Raw genomic sequence first — 11,716 nt, forward strand, 5'->3', positions numbered from 1 at the left:
GGAAAGTTGCCATTCATGCATCATAAAGTAGTAAGAATTAAATGCACATTACAACCATTTAGAACAGGCCCAGGTGCAGTGTAAGCATCTGCTAGATCACACCTATTATCATTATCATTGTGCTTACTGACAGCAAGATTATGCCAAGTTTGAAGAGTCAAGGCCAAGGGCATGAGATCTGGAGCCAGGCTACTACTTCCTCGGTGGTGACCTTGGGTTAGCTACTTCCTCTCTCTGGGCCTGTTTACTGACATATAAAGAGGGGGAGGACAGGAGTGCTGACTGACCCCCGGGGGGTTAGGAGACCTGGGCCACAGGAAAAGGGATGCAGCTCCCCCTCTGGGGTAATTCCTACATTCTGGTCTGAGAGGTGGTTTCCAGATCCCAGCTGCTGCTATGGTTACTAGTTATTACAATCAATGTGAGATGAGGGACACTGACCGCAGGGACACTCAGACAAAGAAGGGGACCAAGACAGACTACCTCCCCAAGAAGGAACAGACACACTCTAAATTGTAATAAAAAATCCAACCCTTCAATATCTCCCATCCCCCCCTCCCTCCCCTAAGCTGAGTCAAGTCAATGAGATTCCCACGGAGGCCAGAGCTTCAGTGGCCCAGGTGGGATAGAGGGTGGGGTCCCCATACATGGTGTCCATGAAGTCCCGCACAAACTCAGGAAAGCGTTTCTCCATGATGCTGGCTCGCAGGGCGCCCATCAGCTGCAGCTATGGGGTGGAAGTGTCAGTGTCAGCCACCTGCACCCAGGAGACCCCACTCCCACCCCTGGCTTGTCCACCCAGACCATGGGCCCACCTGGTAGGCGATGTTGTGAACAGTGAGGTGGTGCAGGGCTGCAGTGTTGTCGCTGTGTAGTAGTGCATGCAGGAAGGCACGGCTGTGCCTGGGGACAGGAAGTCAAGGCTGAGCAGTGTAGGGTCCTGTACCCCTCCACTCCTTCCCCCACCCTCCAGCCCCATCCTTCCCTACTTCTGGCAAGTGGGACAGGCACACTTAGGGTCTATGGGGCGGAAGTCCTTCTGGAACTGCTTCTTCTTCAGCTGCAGGTTCCCCGTAGGCACCAGGGCAGAGCCAAAGCGCTGAGGGAGGAAAGGGGTGGGGAAGGCAAGTCAACCACCAGGTCTTCACCTTTTCTGGCCCCACCCCAACCTTGGCCCATCAACAGGCCCACCCCAGCTACCCACTGCCCAAGCCTCACCGCTGTCCTCGTGGGGAAAACGCAGTCGAACATGTCGCATCCAAGAGCCACGCAGACCACCAGATCAGTGGCATAGCTGGGGGTGGGGCCACGGTGGGCGGAGGGGAGCAGAGAATCTCTCAAGCCCTGGTCATACAACCAGACCCCCTTCCGGACCCTCAGACTCCTCCTAGACTGGGACCTTCACAACAGTCCCCAGCAGAGGGCCATGTCCTTAGTCCCCTCCCAGGCAGGGCTGTGTCCTTTCCCCTAACACACGGGGGGAGGAGGGGTTAGAGGGCCGCCAGAAATCCGCAATCCCACTCGTACAGCTGTTTCCCTGCTTTTGGACCTACCCAACCCCCATCAGGTATCGGGGCTTGTCCTTAGGCAGCCTTGAAGTGCTCAGTGCCACCATCCTCCAGAACTGATCCTTGCTCTCACCCCCACTCAGGCCCCCGATGGCAAAGCCAGGCACGTCCCTCTTGGTCATCTCTAGGGGTACAGAGTAAGGTGAGGGGCAATCAGGCAAAAGGGAATGCTGCTCCTCCTCTTCTTCCTCCTCCCCCTCTTCCTCTCTGCCCCCATTTCTTCTTCCCCTTCATCTCTGGCCACAGCCTCGGCGTTCGGCCTCAGTCGCTCTTTCCCTAGGCAACTACTCCAGCTTCCTCATGGGCCTCTGCTTCCTATCAGTTTTCCTTGGTTCCCCATTGGTTCCTGTCACTCTCCCACTCAACATCCCTCCATGACTTGCTAGCATCTCAGTGTATCAATTAATGAATGCTGTAGGTTCTAGAGCTCAAGGCCTGGTCCAAACCCCAGGTCCGTAATATCCAAACTGTCTAGCTTTGGGTAAGTGACTTAAGAGCTCTCTGCCTTAGTTTTCCCTTCTGCAACCTCAGGAACCGGAGTTCCCACCTTATAGGATGGTTATGAAAACTCAATGGGTTGCCCAGCCTCGACCCATAAACCAGGAAGTCACAGTGCGATTCCCTATCAGGGCACATGCCCAGGTTGCAGGCTTGATTGCCGGTAGGGGCTGTGCTGGAGGCAGCTGATCAATGATTCTCTCATCATAACTTATGTTCTATCTCTCTCTCCTTCTTCCTTGCTCTCTGAAATAAAAAATGTTTAAAAAAAAGAAAAACTCAATGGGTCACCCTGGCCAGTCAGTGTTGCTAAGTGGTTAGAGCACCGGCCCCACACCAAAGGGTCGCAGGTTCCATTCCCGGTCAAGGGCACATACCAAGGTTGCAGGTTTGATCCCAGCCCTGGCCCGGGGCATGCAGGAGACAACCAGTCTCACATCAATCCCTCTCTTTCTCCCCTCCCCTCCCTTAATAGAAAAAACATCCTCAGGTGAGGATTAACAACAAAAAATCCTCAGTGGGTCAACCCATGAGCAGCACTTGGCATAGTGGAAGGTGAACACCCAAAAATTGATGGCTATTGGAATTGCTATTATTCTACAAACATTCTACTCCATTCTGCTTCTGAGCTTTTGCTTAAGCCGTTCCTTCCACCTGGAGAACCCTCTCACCCATTAGCCACCACTGCCTGAGCATGCCAGGCCCGTGTGGGGCCCTCAGCGATGTGACAAACCCGGTCCCACTGAGCATGGCTCTACCTTCGAGGCAGGCGGCTCGGAGATCCGCGTCCAGCCCACCCTGGATGATAGCAAAGAGATTCTGCTTGTCTTGCCTCCGATGGGCTGCAATGCACCGGTCTAGCCAGCGGATTGATCTGCAACAGGATCAATCAGCCATGTGGCCTGGTGAAGGACAGGGAGACCACGGCTGCAGGATCAGGAACCCCTCCCCTAATGTGTCCGTGCTCACACACACACCTGTACATGGCCTCCTCCACACGTGGCCCCGTCACAGTGCTGCTGACCACGTCATCTAGCTGCATGATGATGTCTGAGCCTGGGGGGAAGGGGGGGTGGATACTGTCACTAGGAAAGCCCCAACCTGTTGGAGGAAAACTGGACACCAAAAGTCCCTCCTTGGGTCTTGCGACTCCCACTTAATACCCCAACCTGTTTATACAGCAGATAGAGGGAGCTTCCAACATGCCTTATCTGTTCTTGCCTCCCCCAGCTAATCCCAGCCCTCCCCAGCTAACCCCTTCCCTGGAATATAGAGTAAAATCCCAATTCTGCAAATTTACCCTTCAGGAACAAAACACTGCCCTAACCGGTTTGGCTCAGTGGATAGAGCGTCGGCCTGTGCACTGAAAGGTCCCAGGTTCGACTCCGGTCAAGGGCATGTACCTGGGTTGCGGGCCCATCCCCAGTAGGAGGTGTGCAGGAGGCAGCTGATGGATGTTTCTCTCTCATTGATATTTCTAACTCTCTATCCCTCTCCCTTCCTCTCTGTAAAAAATCAATAAAATATATTTTTTTTAAAAAAGAACAAAACACTGTGCAAAGTGATGTATGGCAACAACAGCAAGATGGGAACCGTGTCCATCAGCAGGAACCTGGTTAATAAACCATGGTCCAGCCCTTAAAGGGCAAGCACCCACCACTCCCACATACCTTCCCCACCATTCAAAATCCAGACACTCTCAAAATCAAAGGCTTCTTCTTATGTTTATGATACACTCATTTGGTAGCAAAACCCAAGATGGTTAAAATCCTTTAAAAAATCCAATGTATGCCGAAACCGGTTTGGCTCAGTGGATAGAGCGTTGGCCTGCGGACTGAAAGGTCCCTGGTTCGATTCCGGTCAAGGGCATGTACCTGGGTTGCAGGCACATCCCCAGTAGGGGGTGTGCAGGAGGCAGCTGATGATGTTTCTCTCTCATCCATGTTTCTAACTCTCTATCCCTCTCCCCTCCTCTCTGTAAAAAATCAATAAAATATATTTTTTAAAAAAAATCCAATGTAGAATGAGGATTCTTAAAGTGTTAATCCAATAAAATTGAAGTGTATACCCTATGGTCTAGTAATTGCACTTCTGGATATATGCTCACAAGAATTAAAAGCAGGGTCTTAAAGAGATGGTTGGGCAGCCATATTCATAGCATTATTCACAAAAGCTAAAAGGTGAAAGCAACCCAAGTGTCCATCGACAGATGAACAGATAAACAAAATGTGATACAGACATACCATGGAATAATATAAAGCCTTGGAAAGGAAATTCCAACACATCGTACAACAACATGGATGAACCTTGAGGATACTATGCTAAGTGAAATAAGCCAGTCACAAAAAGACAAATACTGTATGAGTTCACTATATTCGATCTCTAGAGTAGTCAAATTCTCAGAGTAGTGCCAGAGGCAGGAAGAGAGAAGAATGTGAAGTTATTGTTTAACAGGGACAGAGTCTTGGTTTTGCACGATGAAAGGAATTCTGTAGCCCTAACTGGTTTAGCTCAGTGGCTAGAGCGTCGGCCTGTAGACTGAAGGGTCCCAAGTTCGATTTCGGTCAAGAGCACATGCCCAGGTTGCAGGCTCAATCCCCAGTGTGGGGTGTATAGGAGGCAGCTGATCAGTGATTCTCTCTCATCATTGATGTTTCTATCTCTCTCTCCCTCTCCCTTCCTCTCTGAAATCAATAAAATTATTTTTAAAAAAAGGAAAAGAATTCTGGAGTTGGATGGTGTGGATGTTTGCACAACAATGTGAAGCTACTTAACGCCATGGAACTGGACACTTTAAGATGGGCGTTCCAGCCTCGTGGAGGCTGGGCGAAGCAAGGAACAGGCAGCTGTGTGTTCACTACAGCCACCTCCCATGGCCGCCTGGGCGTTGGCCCCGGGCCTGCATCCACCTATTGTGGAACTTGCTTACAGGACTAGTGTGACGCTAACGCACAGGCATCAAGGGCGCATGTGGATGAGATGAGGGGTACACTGAAGCTCATCGACGGCGGGATGCTGGGAGACACCAACGAACAGCCCTGCCTTTCTCTCGCTCACAGAGAAAGACTTGATCCCCAAGTTGTTTTAAGTACCGGCCCCTCAGTACCAAGGTCAGAAAAGGCTACAGAGAATCCTGCCGATCCCAAATGGGAACAAGCAGGATCAGGCCGAGAGGCAGTGTTGGGGTAGAAAGGGAATTGTCCCCCATCCCTGCCCCTGCCTTGCAAAGTCAGCAGCCTTTTTCTCCTAAACCAGCTACTTCAACGGCTGTGACAGGACCAAGAAGCAAGCACCCACAGCTCCCACAGACCTCAAACACCAGGGATTTAACTGGAGCCAAATGTTTTGTAGTCCTCATCAGTGCCCATGATCACAGGCCTTTGAATCCCTTAATCTCTAAGAACTAGAGCTAGAAATAGAGTTTATATGGAGCCTAGAACCCTCTGGGGAGCCAGATAACCCTCTCTTTGCACAATAGATAAAATTCCTTGTATGAAAAGAAATAGTAGTAATTTGTTTTAATTTAAAAAAAAAATTGAAGTGTAACTCCACAGGGTACTGCCCCAGACCCCACTGAGATGCTGTGTGTGCAATAAATGGGGCTTGCTGGCCCTGGCCTGGTAAGTCCATTGGTTAGAGTATCATCCCCTTACGCCAAGGTTTTGGGTTCCATCCCCAGTTAGAGCACATACAAGAATCCATCAATGAATGCAGCAACGAGTAGAACAACAAATCATTATTTTTCTCTCTCTCCCTTCCTCTCTCTCAAAAAAAATCAGGATGTGAGGGTGATCTGGCTGCGACATCTGTCACCCCATTGATCGCCAGGGTTGATTCGGCTGATCTGGCTGGCTAGGCGGGTGTCGCCCTCCTCCCTCATCGATCCATGTGCGTCCCTCCCGAAGCTGCGCGCTCGGTCGAAGAGGACGACCTTCCCCCCCCCGAGGAGAGGACCGGTCTTCGGTCAAGGGTATACGAGTAGCTGCGCTCCCCTGCTAGAACCTCCAAACAAGCTCTCAAAAAAAATCAATCAGTAAATAAAATACATGGGGCTTCTTATCTTTCTAAAATGTGAAAATTCTTGGCCCCAAGAATTTCAGATTAGGGACTCTTGACTTCTATATTATATGTTAGAAAAGCTCAAGTCTCAGGTATTATTATAATAAAAAGCACCGTATACTACACTAGCCAAAGATGGGCAACTTGCCGAAACCGGTTTGGCTCAGTGGATAGAGCGTCGGCCTGCGGACTGAAAGGTCCCAGGTTAGATTCCGGTCAAGGGCATGTACGTTGGTTGCGGGCACATCCCCAGTGGGAGATGTGCAGGAGGCAGCTGATCGATGTTTCTCTCTCATCAATGTTTCTAACTCTCTATCTCTCTCCCTTCCTCTCTGTAAAAAATCAATAAAAATTAAAAAAAAGAAATGTCTTTAGTTTAAAAAAAAGATGGGCAACTTGACAATCAATAAGGATTGATCCAATTGCAATGAACTGAGATACATCAAATACATTTAAACCCATGAGTTCATGGTGATTCTAAAAATCTAAACATTGATTTGCCCCTACTAGAGGATACTAAGTAATCAACCGATGAAAACTGGTAAATAAGGAAAAAGAATGAATCCCAAGTTTCCTACATCAACTGAACTACTTGGTCTCCCAGGAATAGATTAGAGATGGTTCTCTTTACACAAGTAATCTGGATAGTAAATTAGAATGAATGACAGAATTAGAACATCACCATTTTGCAACTCCTGATGACATAATAGACCCAAGCAAGAAGCACAGATGGTTCATGGGAGAGAAGGGAAGACATGAGGCACCTCCTAACAGAAATACACATGGTGAAATTGTCTTGCTAAAAGGAACAATTTGAATTGTTCAAATCTCTAGATGCAAGTACCCACCTACAGAAAATGTAGGTGACAGAAAAAAACTGTTACTCAACACCACAGGGAAGTGACCAGGGCAACACCACAAGGCAAAAAAACCAGTTTCCTGCCCTAGCCGGTTTGGCTCAGTGGATACAGCATCAGCCGGCGGACTGAAGGGTCCTGGATTCGATTCCAGCAAGGGCACTTGCCCAGGTTGCGGGCTCGATCCCCAGTGTGGGGTGTGCAGGAGGCAGCCGATCAATGATTCTCTCTCATCATTGATGTTTCTATCTCTCTCTCCCTCTCCCTTCCTCTCTGAAATCACTAAAAAATATTTTTTTAAGAAAGAGGATAAGAGAATATTATGATTAACTTTATGCCAAGGAAGTTGAAATAAAGTTCAAGAAATGGCCAAATTCCTTGAAAAATCCAACTTATCAAATTTGATCCAAGACAAAACACAAAATCTGAATAGCCCTATCAACATGGTAAATTCAATTCATTATCAAAAACCCACACAAAAAAAAAACAAAAATAAAAAAAACCCTCCAAGCTCAGGCTTTATAGCAGAATTTTATGAAATGTTTAACATAATGGCCATGACGTGATGATTGTTGAAACTGGGTGACAGGTGGATGGTGTTGTATCTGATTTGGCATATACTTAAAAGTTTGCATAATTTCCTTTTTAAATACAAGAGCCCTAGTCGAGAAGCTCAGTTGGATAGAGCGTTGCCCGGATACACCTAGGTTGCAGGTTCCATCCTGGTTAGGACACACACAAGAATCAACCAGTGAATGCATAAATAAGTGGAACAACAAATTGATGTGTTTCTTTCTGTCTCTCTTTCTCTCTCAAATCAATAAATGAAATTTTAAAATAAAATACATTTTTGAAAAAATGTTAATGTTTTCTTTTTGTTTTTTTGTTAATCCTCGCCCGAGGATATTTTCTCATTGACTTTTAGGAAAAGTGGAAGGCAGAGGGAAAGACAGAAACATTGATGTGATAGAACCACAGACTGGTTGCCTCCTGCACGAGCCCCGGTCAGGGCCCGGGCTGGGGAGGAGCCTGCAACCAAGATACATGCCCTTGACCAGAATCAAACCTGGGACCCTTCAGTCCACAGGCTGACGCTCTATCCATTGAACCGAACCAGCTAGGGTTGTATATTTTCGTTTGTTTTTTGGATTTCAAAGAGAGAAAGGGAGAGGGAAAGAGACAGAAACATCAATGATGAGAGAGAATCATTGACTGGCTGCCTCCAACACAACCTCTCCTGGGGATTGAGCCCAAAACCAGGGCACATGCCCTGACTGAGAATCTAACCGTAACCTCCTGGTTCATGGGTCGATGCTCAACCACTGAACTACACTGGCCAGGCTAAAACAGTTTTAATGCAAGGTACAGAAAGAATGTACCATAAAGAGCATGCTCTCATAATGAGAAAAAATTAGAAGAGATTTGAACTTGCTTGTATCTGCATAAACTCGGGAAGAATAGTCAAGAAACTAGAAACAGTGGTAGCCTGTGGGAGTAAAGGAGATGGATAGAGGACAGGTGTGGGAAGAGCACTGTTTTCTGTACACATTTTTATATAGAAATGTATACAAGATATATATATATAGATATAGATATAGATATAGATAGATATAGATAGATATAGATAGATATAGATAGATATAGATACACACACACACACACACACACACACACACACACACACACACTGATTCCAGAGAGGAAGGGAGAGAAACATCAATGATGAGAGAGAATCATTGACCGGTTGCCTCCTGCATGCCCCCTACTGGGGATTGAGCCTACAACACAAGTACGTGCCCTTGACTGGAACTGAACCTGGGACCTTCCAGTCCGCAGTCCAATGCTCTATCCACTGAGCCAAACCAGCTAAGGCCAAAATGTTTTCTTGTTCAATTTTTTTTTCTTTAAAGAACAAATAAAAACTCAGGAGGTCCTGCAGGACCTGCTCAAGTCACCTCCCTGTCCCCACCTCCCACTCTCCCCTTCCATGCTCCAGCCAGACACATCTCCTTACAGTTCTTCCAACATGCCAACCTTAGTCCTGCCTCAGGTCCTTTGCACTGGTTGCATCCTTTGGACATCTAATTTATTTCTTCTCATCCATAGGTTTTAGGCCTAGGGCAGCTCTCCTTGAGCCCACAGACTGAGGCCATGTACTTGGCCTCCATGGTCACAGTCCCAAATTTATAATTACACTAGAGGCCTGGTGCACGGATTCATGTACATTGAAAGGAAATTAATTAGAAGGTGGCTGGTGGGGCGGGACTGGGCGAGACAGGCAGGACACAACCTGGAACCAACCTCCCGTGGTCCCTCCCCACCGGTCAGCGCCAGGGCTCAAAGGATGTCTGCGGAATGAGCGGGGTCCCTCCGGCAGGTGGGGTCCCTTGGCCTGGCCTGCAGGGATCAGGTCAGAACCAGCAGTTCTACATCCCCCAAGGGGTCCCAGAGTGCAAGAGGACACCCTGCAAAGTTGCTGTTGCTCGGCAGCTCTTGTGTTGAGACTCTGCCCCATGGTGGTCAGTGCATGTCACAGCTACTGGTCAGAGCCTCTGCCCCCTGGTGGTCATTGCACGTCATAGCTACCGGTCCAACAGGTGAGCTTAAGCTTTTATAGATAGATAGATATGTGCCTTTAAGAAAATTTTAAATAACTCATTTGAAAAAAAATACATACACATGGTTCCAAATGTTCAAAGTACTCCAAAATTTTAAAAAGTAAAACAGAGCCCTGGCTCAGTTGGTTGGAGTGTCCTCCTGTACACCAAAAGGTTGGGGGTTTGATCCCCAATGGGGGCACTTCACAGGGGTAACCCCTCGATGTTTCTCTCAAATAGATGTTTCTCTCTCTCTCTACCTTCCTCTCTAAAAATCAATAAAAACAAATCCTCAGGTAAGGATTTATGGGGAAAGATATGTGTGTTTTTTTTTATACAATACATTCCACCTACAGTTTTTCCCCCCTGATTATGACATTCTCACTAACGCCTGTCTCCCTGTTGACTAAGTTCCATGGATGAGGTAACGCCAGCCCTGTGACTATGCGAAGGAGCTAAAGGACCTGTATACCTGGAGGGACTTGAAAGCGCCATTTGGTTAGAAGATGGGAAGGTTTGCACCCGTGTTCCCGTAGAACTTTACACGATGGAGAAAATGTTCATTGTCCTCACCAAGGAATGGGGGATATTGATGTATCGTAGATGGTGGGGGCCTAAAGCCTCCCCAACCCTCTGTTGTTGCCCCCATGATTTCAACACATCTTTGCGCAATTAGTTTACAGTTTAAGAGTAATAACAGCAATAAGAGCAATAAAAGCAGCTACATGACAGGCGCTGTGCAGAGAGATTTGCCGACACCCCATCATGAATCTTGTGAACTATCTGCAGTGGAGTTGGCCCAACTGCAGCTCAGGGAAGGGGGGTGACCTGCCCAAAGGCACACAACCCACAGGGACCGCGCGCCTCGCCGCTACCCTGCAAGGCGGGGGCGGGGCCGCTCCCGCGATCCGCTCACCCAGCGCGTTCTGGATCTCCACGGACCTCTCCGGGCTCAGGAGGGTCTCGTCGCCGTCGTAGGGGGAACGGAAGCGGACGCCCTCCTCCGTCACCTCGGACAGGGACACCAGGGACACCATCTGGAAGCCGCCGCTGTCCTGGGGGACACCCGCCGCGGGGCAGTCAGTCGGGAGAGGTGCGGGGCGAGATCCGCCCCCCAGGAGCGTCCTCGCACCCCCCGCCCCGACCCCGCCTCACCGTCAGCAGATTGTGGGGCCAGTTCATGAAGCCGTGCAGACCTTGGGCTTTCTGGATCAGCTCCGGGCCCTGGGTTGGGGGGTGCAGGGGCGAAGAGTCCGGTAAGCGGTGAGCGCCACGCTGGGAGCTCACGGGGGGCGGGGGAGGGGCGGGGATGGTCTAATTGGGTCCCCGCCGCTCCCGCAAGCACAGCACCAGGCCTGGGCCTCCGGGGGCGCTTCATGGGCGTTTGTCGGTTGACTTTGGAGGCATACCCGTACCCAGGGGGTACCCCAGGGCTCCCCAAGCTCCGCCAACACCACGCACTGGCACAGCCCACCCACCGGCCTCAGACCCAGATGGTAGGTGTTGCCCAGGCAGATCCGGCAGCCCAGCGCGTCCAGCTGCTCCGCCGTGATGCCCTTCATGGTGGCCTGCGTGCCCACGGGCATGAAGACGGGGGTGGCCACCGGCCCGTGCGGCAGCCGCAGCTCGCCTGCCCGGGCCCTGGAGCGGCTGCACTCGGCCACCAGTCGCAAGATCCGCGGAGCTGCCTCCAAGGAAGTCGCGTTGGGTGCCGCCGCCATCTTGCCTGCCAGAACCACGTGGGCAGTGAAACACCCTGGGCCGCGCCATATTGGGCCGCGTCACGTGAGGCGTAAGGCTCGCGGAAGCCCTGGGAGAGCGTCGAGGGGACCATGGCAACGGACACCCGGCCCACCGGTCCTCTCCGGGCGTGAGGTTCGCTCCAACAGCAGCGCTTTGCTGTCTTGTGCCCTGGCGGGTTGGTCAGTTGGTTGGAGCGTCCTCCCTTCCACCAAAAGGTTGCGGGTTCCAGTCTCGATCAGGGCACATACCTAGGTTGCGGGTTCAATCCCCGGGGGAGGCAATCGAGCATCAATGTTTCTCTCTCTCAATCAATAAAATCAACGTTAGTTTATTCCAGTGATGGCGAACCTTTTGAGCTTGGCGTGTCAGCATTTTGAAAAACCCTAACTGAACT

At 49.9% G+C, this 11,716-nt stretch overlaps 1 protein-coding gene across 1 annotated transcript; it reads right to left on the reverse strand.

Annotated features, from left to right (window-relative positions):
- Positions 1-513: 513 nt before the first annotated feature.
- QTRT1 (queuine tRNA-ribosyltransferase catalytic subunit 1) lies at positions 514-11,716 on the reverse strand. The gene is made up of 10 exons (XM_059696795.1): positions 11,058-11,716; positions 10,735-10,803; positions 10,496-10,634; positions 3,044-3,122; positions 2,825-2,940; positions 1,554-1,692; positions 1,219-1,294; positions 990-1,099; positions 816-903; positions 514-727 (listed from the first exon to the last, which is right to left on the reverse strand). The coding sequence occupies exons 1-10, from the start codon at positions 11,298-11,300 to the stop codon at positions 575-577; spliced, it is 1,212 nt and encodes a 403-aa protein (XP_059552778.1). The 5' UTR covers positions 11,301-11,716; the 3' UTR covers positions 514-574.

The sequence above is a fragment of the Myotis daubentonii genome, chromosome 5 (genome assembly GCF_963259705.1).
Source record: "Myotis daubentonii chromosome 5, mMyoDau2.1, whole genome shotgun sequence".
Classification (NCBI taxonomy): Eukaryota; Metazoa; Chordata; class Mammalia; order Chiroptera; family Vespertilionidae; genus Myotis; species Myotis daubentonii.

Bases quoted from the DNA above. Each gene is read 5' to 3' on its own strand.
- QTRT1 (XM_059696795.1), bottom strand. From the start codon at position 11,300: ATGGCGGCGGCACCCAACGCGACTTCCTTGGAGGCAGCTCCGCGGATC. The intron at 10,635-10,734 runs GTGAGGCGGGGT...GGTGTCCCCCAG, and splicing joins GGCCCCACAATCTGCTGACG to GACAGCGGCGGCTTCCAGAT. The intron at 3,123-10,495 runs GTGAGCGGATCG...CCTTCCCCCCAG, and splicing joins GGAGATCCAGAACGCGCTGG to GCTCAGACATCATCATGCAG.